We start from the raw sequence: 17,427 nt of genomic DNA on the forward strand, positions 1-17,427 counted from the left end.
ACTGTAAACTCATTATGGCGGTAACTTAGAGGACAACGGCAGGGCTCACAAAAGAGTCGGTGTCGGCCCTGTAACTAAAATGCATATGTGACGGGTGAGAGTAGCACAGAGGTTGTATATGTAATCTACTGGAAATGTGAAGGATATTGGTTCCTGAGAAAAGAACATGTGTTTTGACGGTTCAATGGGTATTATTTAGTAGTCTATGTCTTTTTCAGATGGGCAACAGTATCCCAAAATCATTTCTAGTTCATATTTGACCAAAAAAATGTGGGTTAAATAATCCCATACCTTTGTAACTAGTAAAGTTGAGATTCAAACATCCACAATCCGCAGCATTTTATTGGACAATCCATCCATTCCAGCCATTAAAAAAAACTATCTAGACATTATCCATTAAGGAAGTGACTGTGAAGGAAGAAATTCAGCCTTTCATTTAAACTTCAGCTACGGAGACGAGACAGGAGATGGATGCTCCTGTGCAACCAACAGAAGCCACTTTAATTACAATCCTGATATTAGCGGCGAGTGGAAGTGAGAGACTCGCGCGGAAATAAGAGCGATAAAGTCACAACCAAAGCCGAACCTCTTTGCCACGCGTGTTCCTTTGAGGGCGGAGCTCGGTGTTCACCGCTGGCAAACCTGAGATGCCCCCCCGCATGCCAACTCCTGCTCCCACAGCGAGCCAGTGGGCTGTAAAATTAAAACGTCCTTTTCCTTCAGCAAACCCTGTTGTTCCGCTTATAGGAAGCCCTTACGCAACTGCGATAATGGCAATCGTAAAGGCTTTTTAAGTAAAAAATGTTATAAGAGGCAGAGCTGCGAAGAAGGACGTGTGCCGTCTCTGGTGGAGCTAAATGGATTGGGAGAAGCCAAGCATACGCCGGACCACGGCAAATAATCACGCGTCTAAATTGGGTCATATTAAAACGATGTGCGCGACTGCGGGAGCAAGCAAGGCAGAATCGGTCAGGCCGCAGGTGTAAATGAATGAACGAATCAGAGAGAGCCTAACTAATGACACTCGGCAGGGAGGAAACACATCTGCTTCACACGATGGAGACAACTTTTGAAGGTTTGATAACCGACGCCGAAAAAAAAAAAAATGCCGCCAAGTTAATCAATTTCAAAAGCCAGTTGAACGCACTGGATTGTTTTTCGGGCAATCAGAGTACAACGGGCGGAATACAATTCAAACGCACATACATTCCTCATCCCTCATACATTCCCTTGTTTCACCGTCTTCATTGTTTGTCTTGTGACCTGTTGTAACTGTCATATGCTTGTGCAGGAGTTTTTTGCCTCACTCAAATTATCCTCAAATGAGGGTAGTTCGAGCGTGGGTTTTTTTTCTCCCCCTCTCCCTCCCTTGTTTCTTTCTGACTTTCGGGTTGAGTGAACGCTGGCGCGTTTTGGCTGCCGCTGCTCAACCCGTATTGTTTTGTGTTTTTTGTTATTGTAAAGTGTCCTTGGGTGTCTTGAAAGGCGCTTATAAATAAAATCGATTATTATTATTATTATTAACGTTTTGAGAAACGCCCATTTTTTGTACTTCACCAAAATGCATTTGAGCTTTGAAGAAGGCTTTTAGGTGCGCCTTCTAGTGCAGAAAATACGGTACTCAATTCTATTCTTACTTCCGTCCGTCCGTTTTCCGAACCGCTTAATCCTCACTAGGGTCGCGGGGGGTGCTGGAGCCTATCCCAGCCGTCTTCGGGCAGTAGGCGGGGGACACCCTGAACCAGTTGCCACTTACCTCACTATATCCATGGCCTGGTAGATAATTTCTGATTGGTCAACAGCTATGACCTGCTTTGCTCCGGCCCGTGCGGCAAACATCGATAATATGCAAGTCCCGCAGCCGACATCTAAAACAACCTATTAAAGAAGAAGAAGAAGAAGAAAAAAAAGACGCCATGAAAGGTTAATGCAGTCTTTGGATGTGAGAGGCATATGGACATGAAAAACCCAAGACGTCCTCACAATGGTGAATCCAGTATTTGTGTGTTAGACCGCATGTCACCAAGGAGGAGAACGTGCCGGATTGCGGTTCGACAGAAAACATTGATCACTGTAAAAAGCTAAGGAGAATAATGCATAAACCGCAGCGCGTATTATCAAGACTCGGCTGGCAAACAGTCAGATAAGGCACGGCAGGAAGAAAGATGCAACATGGTCAGAGAACAAGAGCCGGCCATCAATCCTTCAACCTTGCTTAGGATGAATAGGCAACGCGTGTCGGTTGGTATTACATAGATCGAGTCGTTGTAAGGTTTCAAAACAACATGAAAAGTTTATCAGATGACAAGTAAAGATTTTAAAGGGTCACAAGTGTGTGTGTGTGTGCGTGCGTGTGTGTGTGTGTGTGTCTGCGTTCCTGTCGCTGGAGGATGTTGTACCTATAAACTGCAACAAGGGGGAGCTTCCACTGGAAACAATTCTCATTCCATTTCTTCTTGTATTGTACTGTGTTGCATTTGGATTGAAACAAAAACAAACAAAAAAAATCCCACAAAGCTCAATGGGTTGCGTTCGTTGGCCTTTACTGACCAAACAATTTTCCCAAAAACGGGATCTCCATCGCAACCCTTCCACTGCCGTCGGCTTCTCAAGCACATCTATTTTGGGCCTTCCGACGGATCCGCCAATTTGTTCGCGTACGCCACCGCTGGCGTTAAATGCCTGCTAGCAGCTGTGAGCGAGCATGCACTCATCTGTACGTCGCACTTTGTCGCAGCTGCGCCCGCAGGTATCCCGCCGCCCTTATGGGCCTGCCGGCACAGCGTTGACACAACACAAACACCACCGGCCGCATTTTTGTGCACTCTACCAAACAATCTTTGCAGCGCCGGAAAGAGAAAATCCTCTGGTTTTCAATCTCCCTCCGCCTCTGTGCCAAACGCTTGGCTCTGACAGGGATAATGTACATTCCCCATCAACGCAGGCTGCCTCTCACACTTCGGCACACTTTTTTTTTCCCCAGAGCTCAGCGGCAGCGCCCCTATATAATGGATGGCTACGATACGGACCACCGCTTCCCCGTACTAACGGCAACGGTCTGTGCTGGGAAGGGGTGATGTGTTTTGTTAGTTGCAGCCTGCGTTTGTTATCAGCGCTCTGCAGTCGACATTGAGTACGCTAATAAACTCACCCAGAGTGTTTTTAAATCAGACACAATCATCGTATTAATGCCTTACCTGAAAAAAAAAAATGCAGCGTTTGTGTTAACAGGCCTATGCTGTGCATTAAACAAGTTAATGTGCACATTTAAACTCACAGGCACCATGTTGACAGTAATTACATTTGCACATTAAGATTGCTGAGTGAACTGCACATTTCCTCCTGCGAGGGAATATTGCCAAAATATACCCGTGTATCGTTTATGATTTGCCATCAATTGGGTTTTGGGATTTATTCATGCAGAACAGGCTCACCTTGTCTCTGAACACTTCGGAGTTACTGTACATGAAGTCACGGTAACTCTCCGTGCGCACTTTGTCCTGCGAAAAGAACATGAGAAATGATGTCATTGAATCAATTTGGGTTTCTTCTTCCATTTGATTGGGTTGCGGAAGTTACGCTGTGTATGTCCCGGTTTTCATGCTGCGTGATACAGCACATGCTTGAGGCATTTTAAGGTAGCTGCAAACGCCGACTACGTAAGAATTATTCATTTCGCTATTCTTGTGGTTGTTAATTGTTGTTTGGTAGCTTTGCGATTGTTCATAGACGTTTTAAGTGCTCTCTGAGTAATGTGAAAATTGAGTTGTCCAAAGTTCGCATCGAGAATTGTCACGGATGTCATACCGGAGACTCTACCATGTGAGTGCTTTTGTTTCTCAGCACGTTATACATGTTGTGAAGAGAAAATAACCTTCTAAGAGGCTGTGTAAGATAGTTTTATATAAAATGCGGATCAACGATAAGAGTCACGTTAATGTCAAAAGAAACAAAATTAATATACACACATCAGCACATGAATGTCGATTTCCCACAACCGCTTCCGGAGATTATTGCCGTAGTTTAATTTCCTCTTCGACGCCAAGTGTTTCTTTTAACAGCACACTTGACTAAAGGCCTTCATCTGAAACTAACCTCTGCAATTTATTACTAATTGGGACATATCTATAAAACGGGGGGTAATTTAAAAAGTTTGGGAAAGTAAGAAAAAACATCACACCTTGTTTTCCTTGACTTTGCTTTGTCGCTCTCGCCACCTACGTGCACAGTGCGTCAGAGGCGATTTACATCAGCTTGACGTGCAACTAACCCAAAACGTAAAGCGATGTGGTCCAATCGGGATCGCCGCCAGGATATCTACTGCGGTAAGATAGCAATCTGAGCTGTCTACACTTTGACACTGGAATGCTTAAGCGGTGTAAAAATTCATTTCAAAGGAAAGGCAATGTTGGTGTCTCGCATGACAGCTTCTTGCCCACTTGCCACTTTTGATAAAAAAAAAAGTCTCATCCGAAACGCGTGCGTACCGAATGATCACTTGCGTGCCACTTTAAAAGCGTGCGGCCAAGTCACCCGCCGCAGAGCGTGCCGCGCCGCAGCAAAGTGTCTCAAAAGACGTTAGCTATTTCTTTGTGAGCTCACACCTTGAGCATCTCCTCGTGAATGCCATAATGGCCGTAGGAGCTGAAGTAGGCTTCGTCTTCATCATCGTGAAGCTCGGCAACACCGCACGGTTTAGCGGGCCTTGTGATTTCTGCGTTCAGCACCAAACCCTGGACGAGCTGCCTAAGAGTGTGCAAAATAAAAATGGAGATCAATATTTCATATATTAGAACACACGGCGAAAGCAGTGAGCAGAAAGCACACGTGAAAGCATACTGGACATTGCGGTAAATGGAGCAGATGAGCCGGAGCTCGCTTTTCCTTCGCCCATCTCCTTCCTCACTCTTTCTGTAATTTTCCCTTACAGGCACCTCTTCTACGCTACCCCCTCCTCACTTTAACCTCAGTGCTGCAGTGGAATTTTCCCTTCCTTTAAAACTTCTTCCACGTGGTATCTTTCGAGCTGTTAAAAGTAGCTGAAAAAGTGTCCCCCTGCTGGCCGGGCTCTTGTATTGCAAATGTTCGTCAGATGGCCCGTGAGATGACAAAACACAAGTACCAAAGTCCTGAGATTGAAAAGGCTGCAAATGCGGCTACCAAAACAAAACAGAAGCATGACTGACTGTAAGTTTTGCAGATCTTCAAAGGTTCGAGTCAAGGCCTCCTCAGCAGCAGTCGTCCTCAGCAGCAGTGCATGATTGCGGTCCGCCTCCGGCGTCCCATGGTGACCGGACAGGTCCTCAGGGTCTACAAAGAACCAGAGAGATTTCAAACATGAAGTGTAAAGGCCCATTTCAAGTTGTCATTTTACATCAGCGCCGTCATTTGTAATCAATCCAAGTCAACGATATGGTGGCTTAAATTGTTTTTATATTTGTACTGAACTGGACATCCGCAAGCTCTAGAGGTGGACTGAAAAACTGTCACGTTCTGATTTTTGGAGTTTCAATCTGAGGTCCAGCCTTCCTGCGTGGAGTTTGTATGTTCTGCTCTCCCCGTGCTGCTGGACGTTTTCCTTGCTTGGGTTTTCCTCAAGCTCCGACCTCGCGTTCCAAACATTGCATGTTAACATAAGACTCTTGAGAGTAAGTGTGAACTGTTGTCTACATGTTCCCTGCGACGAACTAGCGACCGGTCGAGGGTGTAATCTGCTTCTCGCTCAGATGTGATCCTAAAAGCGCTGTAGAATATTGACGGATGGCTGCACACATTTTTCTGCACCACATATCACATTTCTAAAATAAGTAGAGCTTTGATTTAAAAAAAAAAAAAAAACAGTCAAGGAACAATAATGAGTACCAGTTTGCAATAACGGGTCATCCTGTATAACTGGCCGGAGGAAGTCTTCACTCTCCCATGGTAAGGGACCATCTGGTAGCCCCTTGAGGTGTGATGGATCACATTTCTGGGGAGGGGGTGGGTCATCATAAAATAAAAGTGTAGATCAAACACTGATTTATGACCCAGTTATCAAATCCTACTTTCAGGAATACTCACTGTTGAGCGGATGAAATTGATCAGCTTTATGTAACTGTAGTCATCTAAATCTGATCGGGAAAAAGAATTTTCAGCGGAATGGAGAAAGGAGAACCGTCATCAGAACTTGGATGTATATCATTTAGCTTTCTGTTTATGCACAGCGGGGTTTTTTTGGTGCACTTACTGTGTTTCTTGATTACATCTATAAGGTTCACTTGGTGCTCAACTGTGCAGTGCTGCAGGGTGTCAGGCACTGAATTTAGCAATCTTGTGGAAGGGGGTGGGGGGCGGGGGGGGGGGGGGGAAATGACACGACTATTACTCAATTTACATTCACAGTCCAATAATAAAACACTGAATATCATTTGGATGACTTAATCCACTTATTTTGTTCATAGTCAAAACAATACATTCTAAACTGGCTTAGCTTTGGAAATAAACTTTCGATAAACGACGGCCACTGGTTCATGAAACCAGAAAAGGCATTTTTCTCATCAGGTGCTCGAAGCAAAACTTAACAGATGACTATGTGCAGTCCCTGAGTGATCAATAAAATAAAATAAATTGCACTTCTTGAAAACCGCATGCCTGTAGAGCACTGACAAAAACATCAAATGATCACTGAGTCCCACTACCTAAAGCCACTACACTCAGATATCATTTGCAATCAACGGCGCCTTTGGCAGGATATTCCCAACTAATCCTGAAAAGTGCTGTGAACTGTGTCCTCTGGAGCAGCGACAAGCCGATACATTATCATTAGTTTGCAATTCATTAAAATGCAAACTACGATTAATCACTAATTACGACTTGTCACAATTGTATTGGTTGTTTGGAAGCACTGTTTATTTTGACACTCTTGCCCATTAAGTGCACTATATAAATCAACATGGGGTCACTATTTTTATGAAATAGAACTAATGGCAAGGACTACATATTTGATGCACACCTCTGAAATAAATATAATCTAATTATCTTGTGGCAGAATATCTTTTATGACTACTGTAATAATGACATTTATCTATGCAGTGACACTGACAATGTTCGTGATTGCTCACGATAATTACCAATACTTTATCACATTAGGAAACAAACAGCAACTTGCAACACCATTAAAAAAATCTTCTGAATGTGTTCACATTTTCATATCACTTCTGCAGTATTCGTCGGAAATCACAGTTAATATTGTGCTACTTCTAGAATTGGCCTGTGCTTCTCTCATGTGGTCCTTCACTTCCAGATAGCTGACAGTGGCCTCACCTGTCACAAAACAAACAGGTAACCTGCTGAGTGTCCTCCTCCAGCCACTGCTCTTTGTCATCACCGGAGTCGTTCTCAGCATCCGAAAGCTCAGGCATGTCCTCGGCATTCGCACAAGGATCTAGTCACATTGAAACGAAATTTTACTAACTTGGCCCACTTACTAGAAGTAAGAATTGCCAAATTGGCCAATTCCTGTTGCCGTATGTAAAATTAACTAGCAGCCCTTAACGTACCGTTATATAAAAGACATTTAGCTAGATGGACTAAGATAAGATAAGAAACCCTTTATTAGTCTCGCAATGGAGAAATTCCCAATTCACAGCAGCAAAGTTATGAAAGGAAGAAGTAGAACAACAAAATATTGGAGCTGCTGGAAAGGCAGCCAATCTCGCGGCACCATTTTGAAGTCAAAATAACAAAAAGAACACAACACATAGGACACAGACAGTCGTGCAATCTTCACCACTTTTCTGCATACACTTTGTTGTCTGAAGCAGTTCTAGATGAAAGAGGAGAGGATCAAAGTGTCCTTTCACCAGTGGATCAGAGACGTCATGCTGAAAATGTGCACACGTCTGCTACAAGCTAAGTTTTGAAAGCACTATGATTTCATGCCGGGTTTAAATGCGTACTTTAGGGTCTTTCTATATTGTCCTGCATCACCAATTCGTATATGTGTATTCATCGTTTCAAAAACTCACATGTCTCTGTGGATTCTGCCATGATGCCACTTTGTTTCCCGATTACTTCCTGGTGACGTGACGTGCGCACCGACACTTCCGGAAAAGACTCCACAAGATGTCGCTGCACGCCCGAGTTCGAATGGGATGCAGAAAATCCTAACTATTTTTGAGTTTGATAGTCATTTCAATTTTGATAAAAACACACGACAAAGTATAGAAGAGATCTGAATTAAAACTATGTGTGTCAACAAACCATACTTGAACCTACATGTAAGTTCTCAGGAAAGCGAAAGAAAGGGCTTCTGGACGAAAATGAAGGAGTTCATATGATTAGATTTCAGTCCACTTTACTGAAAAAGTTCAGAATATATAAAATATGAATGATTTTATTCTTTTCAGGTAACTCATTAACATCTCAAATTCAGACATGATTCCAACCTTTTATGAAACTGTCACAAGAGGGCGCTACTCCACAAGAAACCGTCAAATGTCCTCGTCCCCTTCGTTCAGCGTGTACCCAACCTACTGACCGAAGACCGCTGGGATTGGCTACAGCACCACTGTCATCCTTCTGAGGAATTGCGAGTTAGAAAATTGATGGATAGATGGATACAAGGCAATTTGGATTTATTCAAAAATATACATTCAAAGTGCAAAACAATAAAATAAAGGAGAAACAATACTAAATTACCTAAGTCAATTATTTATATTGAAAACAACAATATCCGAAACATTCAACACATGCTAGTAAGCAAGCAACATTGAAGTAAGGCAGGGTTCTCAAAATGTTTGAAGTGTGAAAAGTCTGTTTTAAAATTCCGGCACTTCAATATTTGACAGAAGGAACAAGTAAAAGACATTTTTTTAAAAAAGCCAATAATTACATTCCTTTGACGTGATGTGATGACCCTGAGCTATAAATCGTCTGCTACCAACACCATTGCCCTGAGAAGGGAAATTAGGAGTGGGGATAATTGAGTTCACAGGAGTAAAAATGTAAATGCAAAAGTAGAACTGACTGCTATCATTACACGAGAGCTGCAGTTGTGTGTTGCGGTGCAAATACATCAACAGAAAAATCATTCATTATAAATATTATTCAGGACCAAGGTCAACAAATGAATCCAATAAGTTTAAAGAAGTGACTCACTTTTAATGTTACAAAACTCAGCTGGAGAGTTACTTGGTGTCACTCTTTCCCAACGTGCTGATGGCTTTGTTTTCTAGGACCTCAAACTTGTGTTCAGACTGAAGCACGGTGTTTGACACCATAGCCTTGGCCACCGTTTGGATGGGGATGGACATTGATGTGGAGCAAACGGCAGAGACGGCGCCAAAGAACTTCCTGGCCAGCCATTCGCCAGGCCGACTCTCCTGTCGCTCCACCAGCAACACCCTGTTGGAAAGCAGTGCAACAATAAGAAAGAGTCAAATATCGACAGCAGATTAGAAATGTAGGCAAGGCCTGCATGAATCTTCTCTGAAAAAAATTGCTGGATTAGGTGGACAGAAACCTCTGACCTCTAGCAAGGAAAAGTTCGAAAGCCCATTTGTGAACCTCGGTTTCATTCAAATGAATATATCTGGCGTCACACAATGGCAGCAACCGTCATGAATGTAAAAGCAACAACACAAAGTGAATTGCAGAACTGAAAAGCCGGGCTCCTTCGGGACATGTGGTCATGGGCAGAGCAGACTGGGTTTGAAATTGACAGCTAACTTACCCAGGTCTGTAAACAGCGTATCTGTCAAAATCCAATGCCTGTATGTCCGCTTCCACTTGTCCCTGAAAGAAATTGGTTGCTTTGAGTGAGGGAGGATTGGTTCTCAACCGCGGTCACACGTGGACGCGCGTCTTCCTACCGCAGCTCACTTTTGATCCACTCTAATGGACGTTCAGAATAAGTAAGAAAAGGGACTGTTTAAAAATAACATTCAAAAACAGCTGCCTCATGTATGCTGAAACTCCATATTCAGAGCAGCTGGTTAAGAACGTGATGATGCTGCTCGATTATGGGGAAAAAATTAAGAATAACCATGATTATTTTGGTAATACAATAATTGAAATCACGATTATTCAAACGATCATTTATTTTTTGGGGTTAAAAAAAAACAAGAAATGTTTAAACGTAAAAAATATGAAGACAAATGAAACTAAGTTCCTTTTGGACCAAACAAAATGTATAAAATTTGTTATTTTTAAAATAATAAAATTCAAGTTTGGTTTCCTTGTATGAAAAGACATTCAATTTAATTGCTGTAATGTAATCGCGGAGAGCAATAATCTCTCTCTCCCTCTCTCTCTCTCTCATATATATGTTCATTAAGAAGAAACACCTTCACTTTGAGGTAGAGGAAGTTGCTGCTTTTATCCGCTCCTCTTGAAGACTGAAGGTGTAATTGTTCGCAGCCTCCAGCTTTGGCGAGCTCAGCAGATTTTAATACATAGTCATGATCAACTCGGATGAATCCTTCCTGAAATTAGACAGATATAAACCGGACAAATTAGCAACAACAATAACCAACCCCCCCCCCCCCCTCTAATTTTAACATTTCAAATCCCAATCCTGGACTTGGTGACTTGACCTCTGTGTTAGCAACACATAAAAAGATCAGGTTTAACATTTACAATTTTCTTGTTAGCGCATTTGTCATTCCATTGAAGATAGTTTTGCTGTTTGGATTCAAACTACCTGTATGTTTAGCAATTTGTTCAGCGGGGTTTGCATGACTATCCATGTCTTACGTGTTCTATTATTTTGTTATTCTATATTAACTGTTCTGCAAAGCGCTTTGTTACAGCTGCGGCTGTTGTGAAAGCGCCATATAAAGATGTATTGTATTGTATTTTTACATACATACAGTTGCCACGCTACTTCTGATCAGCGTTGGTGATTCAAACGTGGACATAATAAGATTGTGATATTTCGAGTGCGTAGCTTCCTGTCCATTTTGCTGTAAAACTATCATTTCTCCATTGTGGGACCAACAAAGGAATTTCATTGTATTCTGTTTGTTTAACTCACAGTCCCTGCTTTTGCTCTAGTTGTTCCCAGGCAGCAGTAGCCAACGTCATGGCCCTGGAAGGCAGCGGCATAATCCTCAAGTTTCTCAAAGTCCACTACCTCTTGAACCTCAAGGTAGAAAAAAGACAGAGTGAAGGAAAATATTAATACAACCTCATTGGGAGATGTGTCAGACAGTATGGCTTCATTGCAAATCCACTGACCAGGTTTTCAAAGGCTTTGCCTTCAAAGTTCAGTTGCCTTCTTCCAATGAGTGTGATCTTGGCAAAGATGTTGCGCTGCTGTAACTCTTGCAGCAGCACCTTGCCCGTCTCACCAGATGCCCCGAGGATGAAACAGCTCTTATTCTTCTGCCGGAAATTTTCCTCCAGAGTTTTTATGTCTGATGTCATTCTGCGTTCCAGAAAAACAAGGCTCTTAACATCATGCATATCTTGTTTTGTTTACAAATCACATTGAGCAGGCAAGCATAAACATGCAATCTATTTACGTTTGATGCTGTTCATAAGTGTTTTCTGTTTGTTAAATACAAAATACACCAGGGGACTTTTGTACTCGATGCGTTTAAGATCAAAAACAAGATCCATCCTGAACACGATGCGTTGTTTACAAAAATATGGAGAATTAGGTCAACAGTGACAGAGAGTTATTCAACATTGTAAATGTGGTTGTGTTTGGCAACTGTCATGTGCAGTTCTTTAAATTACTCAACCACCATTGCAACTTGAAATGCTTACAAGGTTTCAATAGAACACTACTCTGCAATGCACCAACGCAAAAGCTTTTTATTATTGTCAATTATTGTCATTTGCCCATGCTTTAAAGAATTCAAAGGAAAGATTCAAGAACAAATAAACCCAAAAGTAATTTCCAAAGGGCCTTGAATAAATTTGAGTGAAATTGTAGCTTGGTAATAACCAAAATGATGAAATCAGTTCTCGATTTATTGTGGTGCAGTCATACACAACGTCAAAACAGCAGCAGACAGTAAACGCCTATCACAGGATTGAGATCCAATGTATTTTTATACGAGCGATGGGAGGCATTAAAAATGTCTTGGATTTGCCATGCATCTTTGGTGGCTCACACATTCACACTAAAGTACTGTGATGATGAAATGACTGAAATGATTTGCTGTTGACGTTTACTTTCCCCTTACGTAAACTCACCATTTACGTACACATTTAGCTTTATCGCATATAGAACACTGCCTCCGGTGTCAATAAACTTCAAGCAGCAACCTTTACCTGGCGAGGTGAGTTGGCTCAGGGTCGTCCAAACCTTTGAGAACAACTGCGATGATGATGATCGAAAGTGAGAAGAAGGTTGCGGCTTTTCCTAATATGACGCACAGCAGTTGAATAAGCGACATCACTCGGAACAACGATGACGACTGAGCGAAGACTTCCTGGTTGCCTTGTCTTCCCGCTGCTCTGATTGGTTGAGGAATGCGGAAAAGCCGCCTGTCACTGTCCTACGAAGTGCTCTTTAAGTGTTGAGCGGTCCCTTAACGTACTTTTTTTTTCCTAATCTGTACTGTGCAGCAAAATATGTAAAATAATTTGTCATTCCCCCATTGCACTTTGCAATGCAGAGCCGCTAATGAGAATTAGCGAATTGCCCGTCTGACAATATCACTGATGGCATCAAGTAAACAAACTCATAGATGACTGATGAGCTTTCTTCTCCACCACCACCGTAGTTTGACTGTGTGACGTATCAGTCGAAAGAACATGCTACTGAAAGACGCAACGCAGCTCGTAATATCCATTTATTTTTAATAGGCGAGTTGATTCAATAACAGACGTGGAGGAACTTCAGCAGAGGTAAAGTGATCTATACGGGAGCCTTTGCGACTGCACGGGTGTCTAAAAAAAATTGTAAGTTATTTTTTATTTTATTAAAGTCGCTCTTTTGTGCTGGTTGAATGGATGTATGGAAATACTAGTGGTGACTTCTTAATCTCGAAGACATTAAAACAATACGTGAGACAACCTTCAATAATAGAGTAGAATTTGATCACGATCCAGTCACATGGCATATAAGAAAAAAAATAAACAAATATTCATACCTATAGTTAACGTAAGCGTCTTTGGCCATGCATGTTTTTGGAAGAAAACCTATGCAAGGATGAACAAGAACATATAATCTCCATACAGGATGGTTACAGCTGAGATTCGAAAGCCAAACCTTCAAACTGTGAGGCAAGTGTATTAATCGCTCAAACTGCTCCATGCAAAGTTGACTTCAAGCAAAAGCCAGACTGTAAATTAAAAGCTAATGTCATTTTCAATGTGACTTGTAAAATGGACATAAAGCCAAAAATGATGATGGATTTTATAGTGAGAGTAGGATGTGAGAAGCTGGATACTATCACAACTGGCTTTGAGCAAAAAGTTCACGACACCTCTTATTATTATTAACTACACCAATTATACTTTGAGTCTCCAAACATGGGATGCCAGTGAGCTTGGATAATTCCTCTGTTCCAGTTTACATAAAGTATGTCTTCTGCAAGTCAGATACAAAGAAAACATTGAAGGTGGACGTCGGACTACAATGCAAGTACTTTTTCAACACGTTTTTTTCAACTGTTACAAGAACTATGCATGTCAGTGTGTGTGACATGAAGTCTGCAGAGTGTGAATTAAACCCTCAAAAGGCCTTTCACTTTCCTCGGACCTTCGGGGGGTTTCATTAGGCAAAAGCCCCACACAAAGAAGGCAAGTCCAGTCACATGCAATGAATTCATCAACTCCACATGTTTGAAACAGCCCTACCATTTGGAACACAAGGCATCGACCCAATCTAATAGAATATGATGGCGCCAGGGATGATCCTTTAAAGATGTCAGCAGCAAGAGACAGAAAGAAAAGAGGCCTTAAACTGGCACTCCGCTCAAATGAAATGTCGCGTCTTTGTTCCTGAGCCGCAGGTGCTAATTGGGCCTAGCGGTGGGGAGGAAAGCGGCTGCTGGGCTCCTGTCTGTCGCACCTGTTGGGTCATTGTCTCAAGCATTGATCGGACAGGAAGTCACACTAAGAAGGCTTAGGGCTCACTAGGTGCGTGGCAGAGACGTGGTTCAATTTCCTTTTTAGAGTCTCGCGGTTGGAGGTGGAAATACCAATGGTGGTCAGTGGTCAATCACGTTTGACCATTGTTGGTCTTTTACTAAAGGATGTATAGAATTCATGTTGCACCACTTCATTCACTCGTTTCCGGCTTTTCTCCACTGTTCATGTACATTTGACGTACAGCGTAAAGACTTCCTGTCACACATCAGACACTGGACAGCTGTATTGATATGACAGTGGTGTGGCTTTGTGTATATTGGATTGTATTGTTTTGTGTTTTTTGCTATTGTAAAGTGTCCTTGGGTGTCTTGAAAGGCGCTTATAAATAAAATGTATTATTATTATTATATTAATCATCAACATTTGTTCAAATATGCTCTCTTGGCCATTGCCACATTATATTTGGCGGCTTTGGAGTCAATTAAATATTCTACGACAATGTATAGTACACCAAGGCCTGTGTCTGAGTCAAAATATTAAAATAAGTTAAATTACAGTAAATAATTGGACTTCAGTAGGTCACAATTTGATTCGCATTAGGAGATCTCACACATGGTTTGATATTTGATTCGATTTTGTGCGTAAAGCATCTCACGTGGGGCAAAAATGCAGCAACTTCCATGCCATTAGCAATGTTTTTAGCATTGTCCCTGGTCACGGGAATAAGGCAGCATTTCCTCAGCTGTTGAACATTTGGTGTATGAGGTTTAGAATGTGTCACTTGTGCCGTGATATTATAGTGTTTTCAGCGGGTCCACAAATTCAGAGTTATTAGAAATAATAGTCATGTATCTCTGTTCGTGTAGTTGAACTAGCATTTGTAGCATAGCCATGTAGCCACTCCAACTGGAAAAAGTAGTCCTGGGACATGCAATTGGGGGAGGCGTGATTTAATACATATCTTAATAACATATCTTCAATCTAGGCTTATGTCAGCTTTATTATTAACTTAAACGTAATAACAACAACAAGTTAGGTTGCACCGTGAGCTTATATGGCTATACTCTATGTAGAATGGCGATGCAAAGTCTGGGAGTTGAAATGGACCGCAATTTTGGTTGTGACGCAGAATCGTTCCAGCCCTTGTCGCCAGCCAATTGACCAATATAAAACATTCAGAGAGAAAACTTTCTACATGTCTACATTCGCACGCCACACCAAACTAAACGGTCCCTGTCAAGTTTGTCAACATTATCAAATAATGTCATCGCACGGTTGAGCATCTATACAACTATTCTACAGACAATTTATTTCGATTCGGTTTCTATAGTCATACAAAAATCAAGACGAATAGACAAGCCCCGCCTATACGTGTGTACACTGTGTATGGCGCACATGAAGACGCAGAGACACAAACGCAGCTCAAGGTTCCTCACTGCCGTTCGCAGACTCTGAAGTGTGATGCTAATGATGGTAATTAATGGAGCCTGACAGCACAATCTGCTGCCCATTGTCTCCCAATAAACAGCCTTACAGTCCACATGAGCCACATAGGGGACGGCGCTTTGAGAAGCAGCGAGAGCGGCAGACTGCGGCCCGGGTGGAGGGTCACACCTCAGGGGATGGTCCTGATCCTCAAGTGGGGATTAACTCAATTAGAGAGGCCCCGCTTGATCAAGACTCACGATGGCTACGTGTGTGTGTGTGTTCGTGTGTTACTGTTGCCATCATTTGATGCTGTGTGTTCTGATGCAGCTGGTGTCGAGCCGAGAACAGCCTTTTTCTTGACTCTGACCCTCCGCAATATACCCATTTGTTGTCGTGTATCTCAATAGTAATTAAGCTCCACCGCCGGTCATCATGTGCTGGAAACACCATCAATTAATGTTCAATGCATTGATCCTTTTTGGCCATCAGAAATAGAAAGTGATAGTTTCTGCTGGTACGATGCAGTTTGGTCACACAGACGTTGGAGAGAATGTTTAGTTTGTGCCAGTAAAAATGGTGTTGAACAGCATAGCTTGTGCTCTCGACAAATATAGTACATGTTTGAATGCGGCGGGCTTTGGAAACAATCTTTGACAACACTAAAGCGTTGTAACTCTGATTCACTGATGTGAATATGTTAGCGGTCAATCAGTTTAACAATTTTAACAACAACAAAGGTACAACAGTAAGAGTATTGTGTCTCCCTTCAGCTTTGTTCTCGGCTCAGACCTCCAGCCAAACATGGTATTCGTAGTGCTGAGCGGAGCTTTCCCGCTCAAAAGGGCCGCGGCGGCTAAGCGGTGATGAGACCTACTTTTCTTCCTCTGCGGAACAATAAGCTCATTAAAGGAGCAAACAGATTATGAGTGTGTTTCTATAGGCTGCCCGAAAAAGAGTCGGGGGGGGGGGGGGGCTGGCAGCAGCCAGCAGGTTGAGCTAAGAAGACGCATCGCACATCTGGCCTTCCATCTGACTTCCTGGAATGCTGTCTGAGAATGTGCCTTTCACAATTAGCTTTTGGATATGCAGCTAAAAACAATTGGGACCTGTAAAAAGCAAGAGCGGAACGTGTTTGTGAATGTGCAATTCTGATCTTGAGGGTGACTTTTTTTTTAACCCTTTCATGCACCCTGTAACATGATAACATGATAATAATAATAATACATTTTATTTATAAGCTGTCCACTGTAGTAATCTCTTTTCCCGAAAGGGTTAACGAAGTGTATAAAAAATACATTTCAAAAAAGATGCATGCACACTTAACAAACGCTTGCTCCACAGGACCACACAGAATTGAAAAGAAACAACATGTAACTACAGTGAAGCAACTTGACACACCCTTTACCTTTCAATGGATTCATTCTTCAGACTTCATGAAACAGATTATTCATCCTCAAATATAGTTTAGAAGTGCGATTATGCACGACCACACACGCTGCTTGTAAGACTTCACGAGTGCCCAAATTCTGGATGTGGCGAGATGTAATGAGGAGCTTCTCAATAGATAGCCAGCGAAAGGAGGATGAAATGATCGTTAGGATGGGGACGTTCCCAGGAAGGCCTCAAACTCGAAACAGTTGAATCTGCATGTTCTCATATGACGTAATAATAGCATAATGCAGCAAAGCCTCTTAGCGAAAACTCAAAGCCAAACAGAAATATCCACGATCAGATCTATTTGCAGTCTCAAATCTCCCTTTTGTGGAAGGAGCCGTGAGGCTTAATGACTCCTTTGAAGCGGCGGCATCTTTAACCGAGTGGCTTTGGGAATGTCATCCAACTAACCTTTGGAACTTGTTCCCACATCGCGCAAGAGGGAGTAGCATGTAATACCCATCTTTCATTTTTAGTCCACCTCTGATATTTGTTTTGTCATTTTGTCCATCACACAGGCAAATATTGAGCCATTAT

General features: G+C 42.3%; 2 protein-coding genes across 2 annotated transcripts in view; both read right to left on the reverse strand.

Moving 5' to 3' along the window:
* The window catches only part of prmt3 (protein arginine methyltransferase 3), a 32,532-nt gene extending 24,455 nt beyond the window's left edge, over positions 1–8,077 (reverse strand). The window contains exons 1-9 of the mRNA XM_086107680.1: positions 8,007–8,077; positions 7,303–7,423; positions 6,227–6,309; positions 6,061–6,110; positions 5,863–5,968; positions 5,187–5,310; positions 4,605–4,746; positions 3,435–3,500; positions 1,757–1,878 (exon numbers count right to left, since the gene is read on the reverse strand). Of these exons, the coding sequence (XP_085963806.1) occupies positions 1,757–1,878; positions 3,435–3,500; positions 4,605–4,746; positions 5,187–5,310; positions 5,863–5,968; positions 6,061–6,110; positions 6,227–6,309; positions 7,303–7,423; positions 8,007–8,028 (836 nt within the window). The 5' untranslated portion in view covers positions 8,029–8,077. The remainder of the gene's footprint in view (positions 1–1,756; positions 1,879–3,434; positions 3,501–4,604; positions 4,747–5,186; positions 5,311–5,862; positions 5,969–6,060; positions 6,111–6,226; positions 6,310–7,302; positions 7,424–8,006) is intronic.
* Positions 8,078–8,598: 521 nt separating this feature from the next.
* htatip2 (HIV-1 Tat interactive protein 2) lies at positions 8,599–12,425 on the reverse strand. Its single transcript, XM_086107686.1, has 6 exons — positions 12,262–12,425; positions 11,218–11,407; positions 11,015–11,122; positions 10,326–10,463; positions 9,713–9,774; positions 8,599–9,384 (listed from the first exon to the last, which is right to left on the reverse strand). Exons 1-6 carry the CDS (start codon positions 12,384–12,386, stop codon positions 9,168–9,170), a joined length of 840 nt encoding a protein of 279 aa, XP_085963812.1. The 5' UTR covers positions 12,387–12,425; the 3' UTR covers positions 8,599–9,167.
* Between the last annotated feature and the right edge of the window lie 5,002 nt (positions 12,426–17,427).

Source organism: Hippocampus guttulatus, chromosome 3, assembly GCF_054856545.1.
Source record: "Hippocampus guttulatus isolate MCC_2025c chromosome 3, RoL_Hgut_1.0, whole genome shotgun sequence".
Lineage (NCBI taxonomy): Eukaryota > Metazoa > Chordata > Actinopteri > Syngnathiformes > Syngnathidae > Hippocampus > Hippocampus guttulatus.